This window comes from Ilyonectria robusta (genome assembly GCF_021365365.1).
Source record: "Ilyonectria robusta strain PMI_751 chromosome Unknown BGZ61scaffold_159, whole genome shotgun sequence".
Taxonomy (NCBI): domain Eukaryota; kingdom Fungi; phylum Ascomycota; class Sordariomycetes; order Hypocreales; family Nectriaceae; genus Ilyonectria; species Ilyonectria robusta.
In genome coordinates, this window is record NW_025764593.1 from 1 (window position 1) to 19,204 (window position 19,204).

General features: G+C 48.9%; 8 protein-coding genes across 8 annotated transcripts; 5 read left to right on the forward strand and 3 right to left on the reverse strand.

The window, feature by feature from the left end:
• Positions 1–3,726: 3,726 nt before the first annotated feature.
• Positions 3,727–5,722, reverse strand: BGZ61DRAFT_61358 (uncharacterized protein). The gene has a single exon (XM_046256916.1). It carries the CDS (start codon positions 5,455–5,457, stop codon positions 3,859–3,861), a length of 1,599 nt encoding a protein of 532 aa, XP_046092913.1. The 5' UTR covers positions 5,458–5,722; the 3' UTR covers positions 3,727–3,858.
• A 4-nt stretch (positions 5,723–5,726) lies between these two features.
• Positions 5,727–6,280, forward strand: BGZ61DRAFT_469972 (uncharacterized protein). Its single transcript, XM_046248022.1, has one exon. The coding sequence runs from the start codon at positions 5,857–5,859 to the stop codon at positions 6,142–6,144; it is 288 nt and encodes a 95-aa protein (XP_046092914.1). The 5' UTR covers positions 5,727–5,856; the 3' UTR covers positions 6,145–6,280.
• Positions 6,281–6,309: 29 nt separating this feature from the next.
• On the forward strand, positions 6,310–7,626 carry BGZ61DRAFT_542583 (Alpha/Beta hydrolase protein; the record flags this gene model as incomplete). Its single annotated transcript, XM_046255210.1, has 1 exon — positions 6,310–7,626. The coding sequence occupies one exon, from the start codon at positions 6,310–6,312 to the stop codon at positions 7,624–7,626; it is 1,317 nt and encodes a 438-aa protein (XP_046092915.1).
• A 1,239-nt stretch (positions 7,627–8,865) lies between these two features.
• On the forward strand, positions 8,866–9,399 carry BGZ61DRAFT_376761 (uncharacterized protein; the record flags this gene model as incomplete). The annotated part of the gene is made up of 2 exons (XM_046242539.1): positions 8,866–9,045; positions 9,106–9,399. 2 exons carry the CDS (start codon positions 8,866–8,868, stop codon positions 9,397–9,399), a joined length of 474 nt encoding a protein of 157 aa, XP_046092916.1.
• A 1,550-nt stretch (positions 9,400–10,949) lies between these two features.
• Positions 10,950–11,628, reverse strand: BGZ61DRAFT_542585 (uncharacterized protein; the record flags this gene model as incomplete). The annotated part of the gene is made up of 3 exons (XM_046255211.1): positions 10,950–11,196; positions 11,354–11,456; positions 11,511–11,628. The coding sequence occupies 3 exons, from the start codon at positions 11,626–11,628 to the stop codon at positions 10,950–10,952; spliced, it is 468 nt and encodes a 155-aa protein (XP_046092917.1).
• A 394-nt stretch (positions 11,629–12,022) lies between these two features.
• On the forward strand, positions 12,023–12,917 carry BGZ61DRAFT_469977 (uncharacterized protein). Its single transcript, XM_046248023.1, has one exon. It carries the CDS (start codon positions 12,448–12,450, stop codon positions 12,832–12,834), a length of 387 nt encoding a protein of 128 aa, XP_046092918.1. The 5' UTR covers positions 12,023–12,447; the 3' UTR covers positions 12,835–12,917.
• Positions 12,796–13,366, forward strand: BGZ61DRAFT_469978 (uncharacterized protein). Its single transcript, XM_046248024.1, has 3 exons — positions 12,796–12,973; positions 13,032–13,139; positions 13,205–13,366. Exons 2-3 carry the CDS (start codon positions 13,041–13,043, stop codon positions 13,268–13,270), a joined length of 165 nt encoding a protein of 54 aa, XP_046092919.1. The 5' UTR covers positions 12,796–12,973; positions 13,032–13,040; the 3' UTR covers positions 13,271–13,366.
• Positions 13,367–14,031: 665 nt separating this feature from the next.
• On the reverse strand, positions 14,032–16,222 carry BGZ61DRAFT_550181 (uncharacterized protein; the record flags this gene model as incomplete). Its single annotated transcript, XM_046255454.1, has 3 exons — positions 14,032–15,187; positions 15,462–15,935; positions 15,995–16,222. The coding sequence occupies 3 exons, from the start codon at positions 16,220–16,222 to the stop codon at positions 14,444–14,446; spliced, it is 1,446 nt and encodes a 481-aa protein (XP_046092920.1). The 3' UTR covers positions 14,032–14,443.
• Between the last annotated feature and the right edge of the window lie 2,982 nt (positions 16,223–19,204).

Below are 19,204 nucleotides of genomic sequence, written 5' to 3' on the forward strand. Positions count from 1 at the left end.
TAATAAGTAATAGAGGGAGCTTGTAGCAGACTTTACTTATTAAGAATATATATGCTACTTCTTTTTTCTTCCCACTTTACTAACTGCCCTCTCTAGCTTTAATTTTCTATCTTAAAGATACCTAGATCCCCTTCTACACACAATAAGCTCATATATATACCAAGTATTATTGCAATTATAGATATACTACAACTTTATTTTATAAATTACTTTATACTAGTATAAAATCCCTTCTTTAAAATGCCTTATAGACCCTCTATTAGCTATTTTATACCTTAAAGCTCTAGAAGAAACTTCTTAATAAGAAATTTAAAGAAGAAATTAACTACAAAGCTTGCTATATTTATAATAAATACTAGCATAAGTTATTAATTAATATAGCTAAGAAGATATTGTAGAAAGGGCTTACTCTTATATATTAATAGTATCTTATAACTAAAAAATCCAAGCTACATTCTATTAACTGCCTAATTAAAGTTTATAATAGTATTTTTAATAATTAATACAGTCTACTCTATAAATATATTATTTATAATAATTATCTCAAAATTAATAATATTAAAAGGGATAAAAAAGTTATTATTTTATAAGATCTTAATATTTCCTAATTTAATAATTAGTAGGTTCTTTATATTAATCTTATAAATATTTCTAATCTAATTCTCTATATATTTATTAAGAATTTAGGATAAGCTTAACCCATATTAATAAATTCGCAATTCTATAATTATTTCTTAAAGAAGGCAGCTGTAAAATACCACCCTAACAATCCCACTACTAGCAATATAATTACAGCTAGCAAGATTATTACAGCCAGCATTATAGCTAGCATTGCAGTTAGAGTTAGCAATATTAATACTAACGAGGCAGTTATAGCGCTAAGAACCTAGCTTATAAGCTAATAACCTTAATATATTATTACAAGCTATTTAAGGGATTATTTAAGATAAAATAATATAAATACAGCTAGCAGCTACATAAGGTATAATATAACAGTCTGTTATTTTACGAGTAAATATATAATTTTAAACTACTTAACGATCAGCTATATTATAAATTGAGATATAGAGGCTACTATTAAGCTTTAAGTATTTTGGTCCTCTACTGTCATCTCAACAAGCACCTCATCCCGGACTAAGAGAGTATCTGCGTTATTTTCCTCTAGCCGGAAGTCGGCCTCCCTTAGAGGACTTACTCCCTTCAATCAAGACCAACAGTCCTAGATCTTTCATACAGAACCCTATACAGGCAGATACCATAGTTGTAGAGGGCTACGAGGAGAGTCAGCCAAAATGTCAGAGATGGCGGCATCGGGTCAAAAGAGGTAACCTACTGCTATATAAGCAACAGGTTGTCTTCGAGTAATAGTGTAGTTGTTGGAGTCTTCAATGAAGGATATCATGTGGTTTGTTAATACTTCCTAATTGGGAAATTGAAATTGTAAGCGCGATCCCTTATTTGGCAGGCGGTGATGGCTAGCGTGTACTATTCCTAATTAGGTTAATTACACGGGGAGCCTAAGTTTTCACACGGGGACCCGAAGCGTACTCCGGTAAGACTACACCTGACCATGCCGCCCCACACCCCCCCCTGCCGCGCCGCAGTACAAGGGAGTGACCTAGAGCGCGTTCAGAAACAACACCAGCCAATTCCTCATACAACGCGTTCTCTGTATCCCTATGGATTCCCAACTGCCCCCTAGCCAAGCGGTCAACTTGTATGACGACGACAGCTTCATCCGCGTTGACTATCACAGCTGCCGTGAACGCCCTGAGGATAATACGTGCCGGCCAATTGAAAATCCGGACCTGGAACGCGGCTACGACTTTGAGCCAATGGACCTTCCAAGCCAGGCCCCCGTCATAGCAGCCTTACCCCAGCAGCCGCTGTTGCTTTTCCAGGCCTTTCTACCCATTTCCCTAGTAGAAAGCTGGGTTAGCTATATGAATAGCTGGGTTAGTTCCCTCTTGCAGCAGTATGAGGCCAGCAGCCGCAGATTGAAGCCATGGTCTCGGCTGTTAGATTGGAAGCCAACCTCTGTTACTGAAATCTATATGTGGATTGCAATCATTATTTATATGCAGTTAAATATGATACCAAAGATCAAGCACTATTGGAAGGTTTTTAAGCCCGGGAAATTCACCTCATATCACCCAGTAACCGACTACATGTCTTATGACCGATTCCAGCTACTATCACGACATCTTCGTCTCTGGGACTTCACAACGATCGATAAGGAGCCTGCCTTAAGCTTCTACAGCCGCACCTACAGCCGGGTCAATGCCTGGTCTGACCACATACAGCACATGTCTACTATTTTCTTCTCCCCGGGCACCTGTATCGTTATAGATGAGTGCATGGTCCGCTACCTCGGAAGGTGCCGCGATACAACAACTGTCCCTAATAAACCTACGCCAACGGGTTTCAAAGTGTGGGCTGTGGCCCAGCAGGGCTATTTCCTACGGTGGATTTGGCACAGGCCGGGCCGGAAGTTCGGGCCCGTAGGGGTCCGGCCGGCTCGACGGCTCCAAGGGTCACAGCTACGGTGGAGCCGGCAGCAGTTCCGTGAGAGAAGTACGGTCTATCTGAACCCAACCCAAGCTGTGGTTGTTGCCCTAGTAAATCTGCTGCCGGATTCCACACATCACGTCTTTCTCGATAACCTTTTCTCTTCACCCGGCCTCTTTCTTCGGCACCGGCAGCTAGGCTACGGGGCCACAGGCACAGCCCGCCGTAACGCCGGCTTACACGAATCCCTCGTCAGCCTCAAAGCTGCAGATAACACAGCAAAAGGCAGCATTCCTTTTAACGAAGTCAAAGCCGTCCCTACTAAGGATAATAAAGTCAGTTAGAAAGACATAATTATACTATATTTCCTTACTAATTTGTCTTCTATTAGGTTAATCAGATTGTGTGGAAAGACAATGCCCTCGTTGTGTTCTTAACAACCCGATTTACGGGTGATGAAAGGACCAGCTGCAAGAGGAAGAAGCCGACAGGGGACCAAATTCAGTCACGGCTGATACAGCGTTTTTTCAGTGATGAGCCCGTTAAGGAGCTTTCTATCCCATCTATCGCTGCTGCTTACAACCTCGAGATGAACGCAGTAGACTGCGGTGACCAACGGCGGTCTTATTGGGGCCCTAACCGCCGTGTACGTAGGGGCCCTTGGAAAACCCTTGCTTGGGACTTTTTGCTAGAAATAGCCATTGTGAATAGCTTCATTTTACAGAAGCAAGGGCAGCCACAGTGGCAGCCGATAACTGACCCAGAGGACTGGCGGCAACGCATTGTTGATGACCTTATGGCTGCGTACGCACCAGCAAGTCAAGCCCGCAAAAGGTTTCGGGTTGGAGACGACTTTACGCCTGTCTCACAGCACAATTGGGTCCGAAGGAAGAATCCGTCAGCATGCCGGGCTTGTCAGAACGTACGGCTAGGCGAGCAGCGGTCGCGGCGACCGCGGCCGCCGTTGGAAGCAACAGCCGGCAACGGTAATAGCGGCAGACGGCAATCGCGTTGGCGTTGTGAGCAGTGTGATGTACCTCTTTGTAAATCGGGAAATTGCTGGGACTTCTATCACCACATAAAATAGGTGGAGGCAGAGGTACCTTTGATGTGCAGCATTTTAGTTGGTTCAGATCTCTGCTACTAGCGCAAGTGTAGTCTTACCGCACCCAAAGGGATAGGTTCTCCCTCGTTAGTCGCACTAATCGGGGTCAGGTGAATTTCGAATGGGGGTCTGATGGTCACAACACGCGTTACCTTGCCCAAGACGGCAAGGCGTGGTCAGGCATATCGCGGGTAGATGCATATCGCAGTTTGCTTTGACTCATTGCAAGGTATGCATATGATTCACTACCAGTTAAACCGACTAACCGGGTCAGTAAGTTCGCAGACCCTGAGAAACTGTTCCCGTATCCAGACGACTTGGTCCCCACGCAGCCCACGACAGATGAGCTCTCCGCCCTCCCTTGACAGCACTTTGATCAGGCTATTCAAGTGAAGCAGTGCGTGCGAAGGGCCTTGAACCAGTATATGTCGCTTGTAATCGAGGAGACTCATCGCCTGATCCCCTCGGAGATACTGCGTACGCACGGCTTCGTCCAAGTCTTGGTCGTGGTAGTTGGGGATTCTGATCGCTGGGTCCGCCAAGTCGTGCATGCCTCCGTGATTTTGGCGGTTGCCCATGTAAAACGGCATGGACCGGCAGATGGAGTCCACCAACTCCCTGCCGCGATTGGGATCTGGGAAACTGTATTCCTTGGTAGCAATCGAGATGGTTTGCTGCAGCGCCTCGGGGGGCGCTTTCGCAAGCAGACAGAGCTCCATCCGCAGGACCATGAGCCGGCAAACGCGCCATACATTCCAGATCGTGGCAATCTGGACGGTCGGGTATATATCGCAGAACCCGAAGTAAGCAAAGGTGTCTTCTTCGGGTTTTGCATAAGGCTGCCATGAGGCCGGCACCAACTGAACCCAATCCAAGAGTTGTGCGTCAACGGACGAAGCGTCCTGCCACCAAGTCGCGAGGGCCAGACCATCCAGGTTATTCTTGGCCAGCCCGCACATGAAGGTGGATAGTCTCTTTTGCAAATCGGCAATCGAGAGCCCGATCAGGTCCAAGACTGCACTCGGGTTAGCTGGCATAGAATCGTCCCACCCCGCATCGAACCAAACATCCAGGCCCGAGGTGTCGTCCGGTTGCACTTCCATATATGTCGACACATCACAGTGCCGCAGGTAGCTCCTCAAGTATGCGCGGCAATCCGAGTCCGGGACGCTCCCGGCGCCATGTTCGAGCAATGCACGAGCCCCGTCTTGGTGGGCGCGCATGGTACGCTGGTGCGTCGATCGAGCAGCGAGGCTCTCGTAGAAATGCATCAAGATAGCGCCGAGGACGGTACTGTCCTTTGACCGCTCGAGGGGATCATTGAGAGCTGCTTGCAGGCGACTCAACGCCCTGGTAAACGGAGGATGAGGCGTTCGATAGCTGTTTGTTGGGGTTTTCCACAAACTCCAGAGCTTCGTTGACACGGCGGTCAGGACGGTCGAGAGGACAGAATCCGGATGCTCCTTGGCTACGACAGGGAAAAGAGGCTCCAGGAAGCCCTGGGTCGAGTGAAAGCTGCGTCCTAAGCCCGCGATCGAGGTGAGGAAGAAGCAGACAGCGGATGATTCGTCGCTGGGGGTAATCGTTGCTGGTATGACAGCCTGCCTTGTCCATTCTGGCGTTGTCGACATGCGAGGGCTCCTGGACCGTGATGTCGGCGAAAGGAGCCTTGCACCAGTGCCCTGGTCCTTGAACCGAATCCCGCCTGTCTTTTTCTCTGATTCGTAACCTCCACACACCCGTCGCAGCCGGAGGCATTCACGACAGCTTGGCCTGTCCTCGTCGCATTTGACGCGTCGTTTGCGACATGTCGAGCAGCCCTTTGAGGGGCCATGGTTGACCATGTCTGCTGCGCAATGATCACGAGGACCGATGTCGCTTCTGGTTGAGAGTTGCCACGCGGCCGGTTCTGTTTGCGATTCGCCGCATCCAGGGACTGAGTTATAAATACCGTCGTGCGGAAATTAGATAGCGTTGCGAACGAATCATAGATTGTTGAGTTGAGTAAAAGTGGAGCATTGGACAGTTGCTTCAATGGAGTTACTAAGCAGCCCCTGACAGGGACTGAGCGCGGTTTATTAGGAACGCGCACGCACGCATTTCCCTTTGTACACAATAAGGCAGATTTACATCACTCTATGACCACAATAGCTACGCGTGACATAGATCTAGTCACGTTTGGTAGCCTTCGGACAGGTGGTGACGTATAATAGCGACTCATTGCGGAATTCAGTGATGAATTGATGGTCCAGGCCTTCTCATCTGCCGGACTAGCGTTGCTAGTAAGACTTAGGTCTTACGGGCTGGGCTATGCTACTATGGCAGTGTTTGCGATGGGAGTTGCGAAAGCCGTGGGGTGGCTGGAACTAGAGAGGGGCAGAGCATTACAAGGCGACCAATCGCAAAGAAGTTGCCTTGTCCGTCCTAGTCGTCGCGGTATTATTCACGATAGCCTCATGGTTCCCGGGAGTGCGCAACCAGGAAAACACCAATCGCAAACAGGCTCGATGCACGGATGGTGCATAGTGTAGGTGTAGGTTGGTTGTGGGTTGCTCTCGCTGGAACAGATTGCGAGAACAAGCAAATGAAGATAAAAGGCAGTGCATCGCCGAGAACATTGTAACGTGATCAATACCGTCATCAGCAACTCTACCCAATCTTCTCTACTATACACTTACTTCTGAGTGCCTTTCAAAATGAAGTCAACTTCCCTGTTCAGCGCTGTTCTGCTGGGGGCAACGGTAGCCTCAAGCTCCATTCTCTCCCGCGACTCTGGGCCATCATCTTCGTCAAAGGAGCCGGAGGATCCCATCATCCTCTTGAGCAAGGATGAAAGCTTCCATTTCGAGCTGCTCTTCACCCTCGGAAACACCATATTCGGGGCTGGCGACGTCAACGACGCCTTGGCCGCAGCGAAAGACATCAAGGCCGGGAACTTCACCAGCTGGCTTGAGACCTTCCACGCGTTGGCCGAATACACCAAGAAGCAAGCCGAGGATGCGGACAATGCGTACGATCCATTGAACGTCCGGGAAGCCTGGTTCGCCGCATCGAGCTACTACCGTCAGGCCGACTTCTACAACCATGCGAACTGGACGGACCCTCGTATCAATAGCTTCTGGCTCGAGCAACGCGCTGCGTTCGACAAGGCGCTTGCTGCACTGCCCGTTCCTGGCGAACGTATCCAGATCCCGACCGACAACTTCACCATTGAAGCAATCTGGTACACAGCCGCAGCCGACGGGGTCAAACGGCCGACCTTGGTTATCGGCAACGGATACGATGCCGGCCAGGAAGATTCCTACCACTCGTTCGTCGTACCAGCCTTGGCCCGTGGCTGGAATGTCATGACCTACGAAGGGCCAGGGCAGCCCACGGTTCGCCGCAATGATGACATTGGTTTCATCCCTGATTGGGAGAAGGTTCTCACGCCAGTGATCGACGAGTTGATGAATCGCAAAGGCTGCTTCGTCGATGAAGACCGGCTGGTCCTTGTTGGCGTTTCAATGGGTGGGTATCTAGCCGCTCGTGCCGCTGCGTTTGAGCCTCGGATCAAGGCTCTTATTCTCAATGGCGGCGTGTGGGATGTCTACGAGGGATACGCCGGTCAGCTGACCCCGGACCTGAAGGAACTTCTCGCTGCGGGCAAGCAAGAGGAATTTGACGAGGCTGCCTTGCCGCTCTTGGATAGCCCACAGGTGCCTACAGCCGTGCGCTGGGGTCTAGGACACGGACTGTGGTGCTTCAAACAGCATTCCCCGTACCTATGGCTCGAATCGCTCAAGCAGTACACTCTCAAGGACGTTGTTGAGAAGATCAACGTACCCGTCCTTGTCGTCGATTCCGAGTTCGAGGGGTTCTTCGCTGGCCAGCCGGAGGTTGTCAAGGACGCACTCGGCGATAAGGTAACTTACAAGTTCTTCAATGGAACAGCTGGATATCACGTCCAAGTTGGAGCTGGGCAGGAGTGGAACAGGTACCAGTTTGCCTGGCTGAACAAGACACTAGGGTGAGCAGGATTAGCTTCAATGTGTCGCGACCCGGCCTGGAGGTTAGCCAAAAAGGTCATGTGTATTAGACCGCAATAGATGTATATTGGGCGTGCTCGAACCGTACCCCTGGCTGACAGCATTTGCCATGGAACCTCATCCTCTGTTCGCTGATTGTTCCTTTGCATCTTCCATGCAGGAGCCTAGCACAGGACTTGACCGACCTCGTGTTTCTGTTTCCTGACCCCCACTTACCAACACCCCATCGTTTAAGTCTCCATCTTTACCTACCTACCCGGGACCCCTTCCCACGCTCCAGTCCACCCCCGCCCCAATCAACCAATAGCACTCCAATCAATCCACACCCAATCAACCAATGAGGTGTTAGTGCTCCAAGCCCCATCGGGGGCAACGTTGGAACTTGGCGCCGCCGCTTCTCCAAACTGGGCGGGCCCCCAGTGGGGCCGCATGTCCCTTCCCTATGTACTAATGTAATGTGACAGTCACCCGCTGTTGCTGTCGCTGCCGCTGCCGCTGTCGCTGACGTCTTCACGCTGTCGTTTGCAGTGACGTTCCATCCACAGCCTGGTTGTTGGTCCATTTGTTCGTCAACCTGACTTTATTCCCCCATCATCCCATTCCACTGTGGCATCCTTGATGCACCTTACTGTTTGCCCAATAACTTTGAAGTCCGTTCTCTGCTGCCCTGCGCCCGACCGATGTTGCACATGTCATGCACACACCCTTCCTTGCTGGACGCACCCCCAGAAGCCCGGAATGGCCTGGTAGAGCGCGCTTGTGGACCAGATAGACCTCTTGGCTCTCTGACCATGTGCCAATGTGTCACCCTGTGTCGTTTCCCTTGGCTCTCGTAGCATCTTACGCACTGTAGCTACTAGATGCAGTGGGTTTGTTGGCCTGATGAATTGCCGTGCTGCGATTTCGTGACTCGGTGCCCGGTGATCCTGCCGGTTCTGCCGCCTTACTCACGGTCACTGCCGGCCATGGGCTTGACGTTAGCTAAGGTAGCTCTTCCATTCTTCCCCCTACTATTAGGCTTGCTTCTCCAGCTCTTTCCTTTCTTCCTAGCTCTTCCTCGGTCTCAAGTGACGATCGAGCAACCCTACCTTGAGAACCTGTCCCTTAATCTTCGGCTTCAACTTCCGCTTGTCATCATCATCATCGTCATCGTCACCATCATCAGCCTTCTCTTCTTCACCTGATCTTCACTTCCCTCCCTTCGCTCCCACCACATCGCCCATCATGAGATTGATCATCCGCGATGACGCTGCGTCGTCTAGCGCCTACGTTGCGCAGTACGTCGTCGACCGCATCACCGCCTTCAACCCCACGCCCGAGAGCCCCTTCGTCCTCGGCCTGCCCACGGGCTCCAGCCCAATGGGCGTGTACAAGATCCTCGTCGAGAAGTACAAGGCTGGCCAAGTACGTTCCCCCCTTCCATCAAGACTGCAAAGTCTAGCCTCTCTAACAGGACCGTGCTAGATCTCCTTCGAAAACGTCATCACCTTCAACATGGACGAATACGTCGGCATCCCTCGCGACCACCCGGAGTCGTACCACTCCTTTATGTGGAAGAACTTCTTCTCCCACGTCAACATCCACCCCTCCAACGTGCACATCCTCAACGGCAACGCCCCCAACCTCGAGTACGAGTGCGTCGCCTACGAGGACGCCATCAAGCGCGCCGGCGGCATCGACCTCTTCCTCGCCGGCATTGGTGAAGACGGCCACATCGCCTTCAACGAGCCTGGTTCCAGCCTCGCCAGCCGCATTTAGGCTGGCTATGGCGGCTAGAGGACATAGGAGGCTAACTGGTTTCATGGCGAGGGAAGTACTCACAGCCTGATCCTGAGGAATGCAGGACTCGAGTGGCAACTGGCAGACGTCCAGAACGTGATTCTGAGTGTAAATAGGTGGAGTGAAATCGCGGATCTCGAGATCTTGCGTCTTCTTGGTGGTGTCAATATCATCCAGATACTCCTCGACGTCAACGAAACGCCAACAGATATTCCTCAACTCCAGCACAGGGTCCAACTCCAATTTGGGGACGACGAAAGGTGGAGCTTTATATTTCAGCTTGTGGACTGGCTGTATAATAATGTCTGGTGAATTCGCAGTAGGGAGAATCAGGCATTAGGGAAGGCGGCGTCCGGGCCAAGGACGAAGTTATTCGGGATTCTACTACGAAGCACTCTCTATATCTTCTGGCAACCTCATGTACACCGTATTTGATTGAGAGCGACGTCTGTGTGTCATCAACGTTGATATAGTTGCATCAGCAAGTGCCCAATCGCCCAACGCGTACTCGGTGACTGTTGCAGCGTTCATGGCTGTATCGGCAAATGGCTACGCTATAGATACTGCTCAGAAAGGTGCTGGCCGATCCAACAGCGGGGTTAGGACCCCAGATATGTACCATATTCCGACAGCCCTTCAACAGGTACCCCAAAGCTTGATCTCATCAGCCCTTCACTTTGTCAGGGTGATCATATTTCCTCTCAGCGTCGACGGCCCTTCTTCTTTGCCTCCTTTGGTAACTCGGTCGCCCAAAATGCCTGTCCTGACACGGGACTTTGCCAATAGAAGCATTGGGTTCCATCTGCTGCTGTCTCTCCCATCCAGTCCTTGGTCTCGGTCTTGACTTCCTTGCCATCTGCAATCGTAAAGTATACCTTTCTGTTGCGCCTATACGTCTCTACCCAATGGGACTCGCTTGAACCCGGCGGCATGGACCCTGTAGCGGATGTGGACGACCCCTTCCGTTGTAGGTTTTCCGTTCGCTGGGTGCCATCCTCCGTTCTCGCTACGCGGAATACTCGATCTTGCGAGTCTTGAGCCAATACCACTCTCCGAACCTGCGGCCCAGGCCTGGTCCTTCTGCGCAGAATCTTGCGAGAACTGGCTCGCTCGACCGTCCGAATTGTTCCCACCTAGCTGTGAAGCTAAGATTGATCCGACATGGACGGAATTGAATGGCCCTCTTATAAATTCTGGCGCAGGCGGGCGTCGGCCGCCCGCAGTTTGCGAGCAACCCCTTTATGCTGTTAGTACGGCCCAAGCGGTATGAAGATTAAATGGCACACTCCGGTTGGGAGACATTAGCCGTAAGAGGTGATTGAAGAGCGCTGCTTCTAGAGCGATCCCATCCGCCTAGATGGTCGTCGACTCTTCCGAAGGGAGGAATGTCGTAACCCAACCGTGAAGAGCCAGCTGCAGCCCGTCTCCGTGATCTTGCTCGAGATGGTGACGCCGAACATACCCGACTCCGCGCACGGGTAGACAATCCTGGAAATCTCCGCGTTCTTCCTCGCCCCCAACTCTATAAGCTAGACTCTGGAGATGATCAGGACCATGGCCGTGTTGACCTTCACGTTCAGCGCCGTGTCCATGCTCGTGCGCACGTCCACATTCGCGCTCATCAACGCCTGGGAGACATTGTTCGCGATGAGGATCACGGACTCGTGCGCGGACTTGTACTTGTAGACGGACGGCTCCGGAGGCTCATCCAGACCCAGCCTCGTGTGGACCAAGTCGGCCGCCTCTGGGTTCTTGCTCAAGCCGCAGGTCACGCACCTGTCCACGTTCGCATTCCTGACTATATTTATAATAATATTCAGGGTCCTGTGCGAGTCGAGCTGGCGCTACATCCATCGCATAATACGTCATCAAGAACAAGTAGATCAACCGGTTTGTAAACATATGCTATATAACGTCCCTGAAGTGCAAGAACTGCTCGAAGAAGGGCAACCTCAGGATCAAGCTCTGCGGCAAGTACGGGAAGATGGTCATGTACATCAACAAGGTCGTGGATATGCCCGAGTGGAAGCAGTAGACTGTGGACATCAGCAAGGTCAGATACTTGACTGACTACCCCGGCAGGTGCTAACCCAGCTGCCCGTCCACGTTTATGGCGATGAGGGAGACGACATCGAGAGGTTCAACATGGCCGCGGAGTTGTTCGAGGGCGAGGAGTCGGAGCCGGTCGACGTGGCCGCATCCCAGCATGGGGGGAACATCAACCAGGACCTAGACGCGAACATGGGCGTCGGCACGGAGATCAGCACGAACGTCGCCAAGGAGAGGTTGATATATATAATTGCAGTTACGAACACGAGCGCAATCCTGAACGAAAACCGCAATCCGACGGTCTACAGGTGCCGCAGTATATGCAAGACCGTAGTCGCGAGACTGCTCCTGACGACGAACCCAATAAGACTGAGTACCCGAATGTGGACAGGATGTGCTATAAGTTTACATACGTGTGTATGAATGACTGTGAGACTCGTACCGCACCGATATACACAAATCGTAGTCAAGTCCTACCGTACAATCGGCGACATTCACGAATCCTAGATCAAGGTCGAGACCATCGACACCGAGATGTCGACGGTTGGGCAGACGAATAAGACCAAGATCGCCGAGTGCCACACGGGTGATGCTCAACAAAACTGATCTGTGCAAGAACTGCTGCACCAACGCCGATACCGACAGACACGGGTCCGGGACCATAATCAAGGGCTCGTAGATGGAGTGGTAGGTGGTCGGAGCATATACACGCTGGAGTATACGAACGAAAACCCGACCACCAAACGAAAACTCGACCACGATCCGACCACGGTCATGGACGTCAACCCCGTCCGACCATGATGCGGATCATCGAGACCTACACGCTCCCCGGTGGAGGATCAACACATAGCAGAGCGAGATGACGAACATGAGCATGAACACGAGCAACAACGAGGAGGGGTACCTGTTCTTTGGAAGGACACGCAAGAGTACGGGTTCCTCTGTCAGTGGTTCTACTCGCCCTTTACGCACGGCGGGATGACATTCGCGACTGCCGAGCAGTTCACCATGTACAGCAAGGCCAGGGTCTTGAACGATAACGGGATGGCGTACGAGATCTTGAACACGCCCGAGAATCACTCCGGGGAACACAAGAAGATGGGGATAATAGTCAAGAACTTGGACGTGAACATCTGGACGAGCAAGTGCGTGGATATCATCATCACTGGGAACATGCAGAAGTTCACGCGGGACTCGAACCTGATCAAGAAGCTGATCAAGACCGGCGACAGGGTGTTGATCGAGGCCAGCCCGTACTACAGCATCTGGGGCATTGGGTTCAACGAGAACGAGGCGTTGATGAACTTGGAGAACTGGGGCGAGAACAAGCCCTGCAACGAGCACGAGTACTGCGTGGGGTCCTAGGACAGACCCGGCGGATGGCACGTACCTCGTCACGAACGGGTTTGCGAAGAAGGACGACATGATCTCCTCGGACTCGAACTTGATGAACCAGATAGACTAGGAGCATCCAGCGTGAACTCGGTCAGAACCCTGCTCGAGCCTTGCAACCTAGTCAACCTCGACTTCGACGGCGAGACAGGCCTGGACACATGGCCTACCAAGTTTGTATGGCCGACTGTCAACAAGCACAAGAAACTCATCGACAACATCAACTGGCTCGAGAGCAGGGAGAGAGACACGCACCCGAACGGGATCGGGTTGATGTTCTACACATGAAGACGAAGTCAGTGTCAGGATCAACGAATTCGGCAAAACCAGGGTCATAGTTAACTTGGGCGCGAGACCGCACAGGATCGGAAACGATGCGGATGCGAGGGCGAGATCTGCGACTCGATGATGCCACTGATGCCCGTGATGGTGATGCCGGGCCCGTGCTGGTGGCCGAAGTGTCGCGAGGACCTGCGGGCAGAGGTCTTTGGTGAGCTTGGTGACAATGTGCTTGATGAGAGTGAACCCACAGTATTGCAACTAAATTTAGGTATGACGCCGTGAGCCAACACTCCACATGGCGGCTGAGGCGCCAGTTGCCGCGGGATCCCGTAATAAGTTAGAGTGCAGCAGTGCGAGATGGACCGGGCCAACATCCATCCGTGCGGGGAGTTGCCGAGGCTTTCCATTTTAGGCGGTACTCACAGTGCCACATTACAGTCGGGATTTTAATTCGCACATTAGTCTTTAATCACCAGTCGATTAAATTTTGTCAACTTTTTGGCGGGGTGTTTGTGTTGTCGAATCAGCGTTAAGATGACCCACACACATGGGATACAGTGCAGAGTACAGTGCCCCTCCGGAATACACACGTTGTCTCTCCATTGCCAATCATTTAAATTTTGTGAACTTTTTACTCCGTAGCGGGGTGTGTGTTGTCAAATCAGCACCAAGCTGATGCACACCAGAATGCACACAGCTACAGTAACGGTTAGCGCATTGATCGCTGTCGCTGCATCCAAAAGGGGATAAGCGGCAACGGGAATGGTCCAGTTCCAAAACGGGCACCATGCACAAGAAGGGGGGGAAGCACTGATTGAGGTTGAAAGGCGCTAATGCAAGCCATCGGACGACGCCTCTCGGAGGGTTTCTTTGGAGCGATCCGAGGGAGATGAGATGATCCTGGGTTGATGCCTGGCCTTGATGCCTGGCCTGGCCTCGTTGCCTGGTCCTACAGAAAAGAATGACACTACAGTAGGGACACCGATTAAGATTAAGCAGAAGGTAGGGAGGGCCGCCTACAAAGCCACTTGCAAAAGTGGCTGGCTGTCCTGTCTCACACAGGCGACAAATGTTGAGTACCTACAGTAGATGGATGCGATGGCCTCACTTGCTGCGCCCCGCTTCTTCGTGGGTTCTATTGCCAGCTCACTTGCCCAGACCAGTAGAGACTGCGAGTTCCATCATCCGACAATTGCCCCACCCAGTCCACCACCATCACCTCAAGTCTCGACTTCTTGGCCCTGCGGATCCTTGAAACAAAGCCTCCCTTTCCCCTTTCCGCCAATCCGTCTCCACCCGACTAGACTCGGCTGCACCCGCCTGCGCTGCACCCGGAAGAGGCGCGGGCGATGCGGGGGCTGATACGGCGCGATCGGCTCTTGGATGGGCCCTGCTCTGGCGCACTTGAACCCGGGCTGCGTTGCCGCTTGGACCGGGTCCGATGAGAGTGAGAGCTCAAGCTCGACGTGAAGCTCGGCGTGAAGCTCGTCACGAAACTCATCGGCAGATCATTCATGTCCGCCGCCACAGATGCTTGACCAAGTGCATCTTCCGAATCGTCATCTGCGTAGGGATAATGATGAGAGGAAAGCGCTGGCTCATCGGTCGAGTCCTCCTCATACTGTATCTCGGTTGCAGTGTCGAGGCCTTCATGTGCGACGACCATGTTGTCTTCAAACGCTCTGGCGTTCGCAGCCTGGATGAGCTTGTCTCGGCGTCGTTTCGCCAAGTCCCTGGTGTTCCTGAATGCAGTGACTCCCTGGACAAATGCCTCGCGACTGTCAATCATACCAAATGTCCTCATATGCGTCATATGGTACTCTGGCCGTCCTCCCTCAGTCGTCGGCGCCGTAACGTGGTGGGCGTACAGCTTGAGCGTGCCGGTTCCAGCGTGGTAAGTCGAGCTGTAGGCGTAGGCATTACCGTCGTACTGGGGCTCCTCTTGACCGTAGTTCTGCAGTGCGTGCATCGCACGGGCGCCGTATGCCCCGGCGAGACAGGCTTGTCGTTTGGCGACGTCGGCATCCTTCGAAGGGGCTTTGGCCTCGAGGAACAGATTAGGCGCTGCGGGGTTGATGCGAATAGGGTCGCTAGTCACGTAAGTGAGGGTGTCATGAAGATGTGTAAAGAAGGTTCATTTCTCTATCTTGCGGTCGAGGGCTCGGGACCGTAAGGGTCCCGACCCACGTGACCGCACAGGGCCTGATGCCTCAGGCCCGACCCTGAGCGTGAGGCTCAGGATCGGTCTTTCCGCATCAGGGGTGGCGCCCATTGTTGGAGGTGGAGGGTATGATCAAGCCATCTAGATTGTTTTCGACGGCTGGGTCGATATCCTCAGGATAAGCCCCGTCGTAAAAGTCTGGCTTCGCATTGACGCTTGTCCCATCGGTGATTGAATCCAGGTTATTGAAGACAACGTTGCCACTGTTCGCGATATTGGCATCGCCGCTGATGACAGGAATGATCTCGCGCATTACGTCTTCTTCCGACTTCACCTCATCGTGTACTTTCTGGAAGGCTTCAAAAGCGCCATCGGAGAAACGGGATGGCGAGAGGGAGCGTCTCGTCCTCTCCCCCGACGGTGACCGTAGATCTGTCCCACTCTTGGGCGTCGACTTTAGGTTGTTTGTGTAGATGTTGTGGTCGATGATGTGCTGCTCGAAGTCTTTGTCGTACACCGAGGACCGTCTTCCCTCAGAAGAGACAGTCGTTGTTGTCGTAGACCGTGTGCGTGTGCTCTCTGACGAGGTGCTGGAGGTCAAGGTGTGAGGGCTGGATCGCGGTTCCGGATGCTGGATCGGACATGGTTAGATTATAGCTGGTTAAGATATAGGCAAAATAGCAGTCTTACCCCATAAATATGATAAAGATCTGGGCCGCTATATCTTGCAAATCGAGCAAGATCTGCAGAATACACCTCGGGAGCTGTAGAATATACCTCGGGAGCTGTAAACCTTAGAGAAGATGTATTATTTTGGCGATCATGCTCCCTCAGGGCGCGCGGCGTGAGCCAAACCTTGGACAGGCTATCCCAGAATTCTGGTGGGAAGTTGTCTCGTTGATTCTGCCGTCTTGCCATGAGTGACCTGTCGTTAGGAGACGAGATCGAGGGGAGATTCAGGCGGATATTCAGGCTGCTGCGAAGGTCGCCGCGTCGTTGTTGGCAGTTGCATTTAAGCTGGAGCTCCGTCGAGGGCGGTGGGGGAGGATCCTTTGGAAGTTACCAGCTAACTATTTGCTGCTCAAAAATAGAACGGCAATATCGGGATCGCGGGGTAGTCATGAGGCTGAGCAGGCTCGATAATATCTTGCAGGAAGAGCAAGAGGTGCCAGCGCAAGAAGCACGCCTGCATACCATCAAGCAGTGAGATAAACCAATCGTCAGACAGATTAACGGGGCAGAATCAGCTAAGAGGCGCGGAGGTGTAGACTGGTCGAGGCTCAGGATTGCTATCTCCTCTAGATAGATCTAATATGCTACAGAGCTATATATCTCAAGCTAAATACTGCTATACCTATTTAAGCTTCAGTTTCTTAAGTAGTTACTGGTTTTATCTAGCTTAATATCTGGCTTTAATATGTTCATACCTAGCTTTATTATCTGGCTTTATTATTTGATTCCTCTAGCTGCAGAAAGTCCGGAGGCTGCAAGTTACTTGTAGGAGCATAACAATTCTTCTCCGTTCTTGTCAGGGCCGACCTCTCCTCCACTTCATAAGCATACCAATAACCTGTGGATTGCCTGCGGTTAATCGCTCGACCAGCCAGGCGCGGGCAAGAGAGATGACGCTTAGAAGGTTGAGATCCGCGATGCCGCTTTGGATGCGGACGAGCTCGGCAATGACGAGGACAACAGCGCCGGGCGGTCCCAAGGCGACACCGGCAGGATACTCTTTTTGCCAGACCGACAATTAACCTGTACAGTCCATGTCAGATGCAAGAAAAACGCCCTCCGTTAAGTCCGTTTTGACTATATACAAACGCCGGCAAAAACTCAACTATCTGGTATGGGATTAGAATAATACTGTAGAGAAAGTCTTTAGAAACTATAAGGAAAATATACTTTTAGCTTTAGCAAGATAGTTTATATTATAAAAGCTTGTTGCATCTAGCAGATGGAAATAATTATGTGTGCGAGAAGCTCTTGATATTCTTCCTATCTAATAGAGGGTCTTTAAGGTCAGTCTTATAGATGAAGGCGATGATAACCTCGGATAACCTCGGACAGCCGAGAGGCTCCGGATCTGTTGGAGTCTTTAGCTTCAACTAGCTATTGATAAAATCAAGGAAAAGCTAGGCCTAGGGCTTATTCTGATAACAAGGCCGGTTACGAGGCAGGTAGCGATAGACGCCTATAATAATAGAGGAAAAGCTTTACATCTGCTATAACTATAGAAATCCGATATTCCGATACATATAATATCCCTGATATACTGATATATATAATAAAGCTCTTAATGAATATTTAAAATAAGCTTTTGTATTTATTATATAATTTTAAGGTAAATATTATACATTAAATTAATATTTATATTTTAAAAATTAAAATATAAATAAAATTAATAAAATTATAATATATATTATTTAAGTTTTTTTTTAGCTTTATTTAATATTATTAAATAAATTAAAGCTATATAATAATCTTAAATCGTAAAAATAAATAATAAATATTATATTTAATATTAAAAAAAATAGTAATTAAATAATAAAATTATTATCTATTAATTTCTATAAATAGCCTCTAATAACTATATTCCAGCTATTTAGTTTAGAATGCTATTTATATTAAAAAAAAAAATCTAAATACCCCTAAACTATAGAATAATTTCCCATTCTAGTATATATAAGCTAAGTATATCTTACAGTATAGCTATAAAAATATAGGCCCTAGCCTATAATATTACCCTCCTCCCTTCTAGAAGAAGAAGTTAAAAGCTATTTACAGCTCCTCTTATAGTTCTTATACCAGAGCTTCTCCTAAGCAGTAGCTTATAGGTTACTAATAGGTTTCTATATAGACTTAAAGTAACTAACCTACTTTACTAAAGCCTTCTTATATTTTATATCTTTCTTAGTCTTCTACTATTTATTTAAAATATATTCTACCTACTACTTCTTCTTACTATTAATTAGAATAGGTATTAATTATATATTATTAGATTTTTATAAGAGTAAGTAATTTATTAATACTAGATATAATAAATTAATATAAAGATTAAATAAATTCTATTAAACATATTTAATTAATAGAAGTAAAAGTTAACTTTCTAAATTATTTAGTATTTAATATATAGCTAGTTTAGTTTTTTTAATAGTTTTATAGTTTTTATATTTTTTAAATTTAAATAAATTTAATTACCTAATTTATATTTTAAAACTGCTATATAAAACTTATTAGAAAACTATTTCTACTTCTTCTAAGCTATAGTAATAGCTATTTATATTTATTCTATAGTATCTTATAATTATCTTATAAAGTGTTACAGGCTGGAGCCTGGAGATATAGCTATAGCTATATTAAAGCCAGAGTCAGACCAAAACTCAACTGCCGGGATCTACCGAGAGAGCACGGGAAGTTACCGGGCAACCGGCGGAATAATCTCCGAGAATACGGGAAGTTACTGGGCAACCGGCAGAAAGACTTCTTGAAGACTTTCTAAGGATTTTCTAAAGACTTTCTGAAGATTACTATAAAAACTATATAGGGACTGCTATAGAGGAAAATTCTTTTCTTTTTTTTAAATTTAAATAGATAATTTATAGTATTTTTTATATAGAAGATTCTTAAAAAGGTAGCTTTTAATATAAAGTTTTTAATAAGAATTTTACTTTTTTTTTTAATTTTTTTTTAATTATATAATTTGCTATTAAGTAGATTAATTTATTATAGTAGCTATATATATAAAAAAATAAGCTTAAACTTATTAAAAATACTTTTTAATTATTTATACTTATTATTATAATTAATAAGAAATCCAGCTAGTTATTTTAAATATAAATAGCTTAAATTTATATAATTCTTTTAATCTTTTAATTTATATATTTTATAGTATTATATATC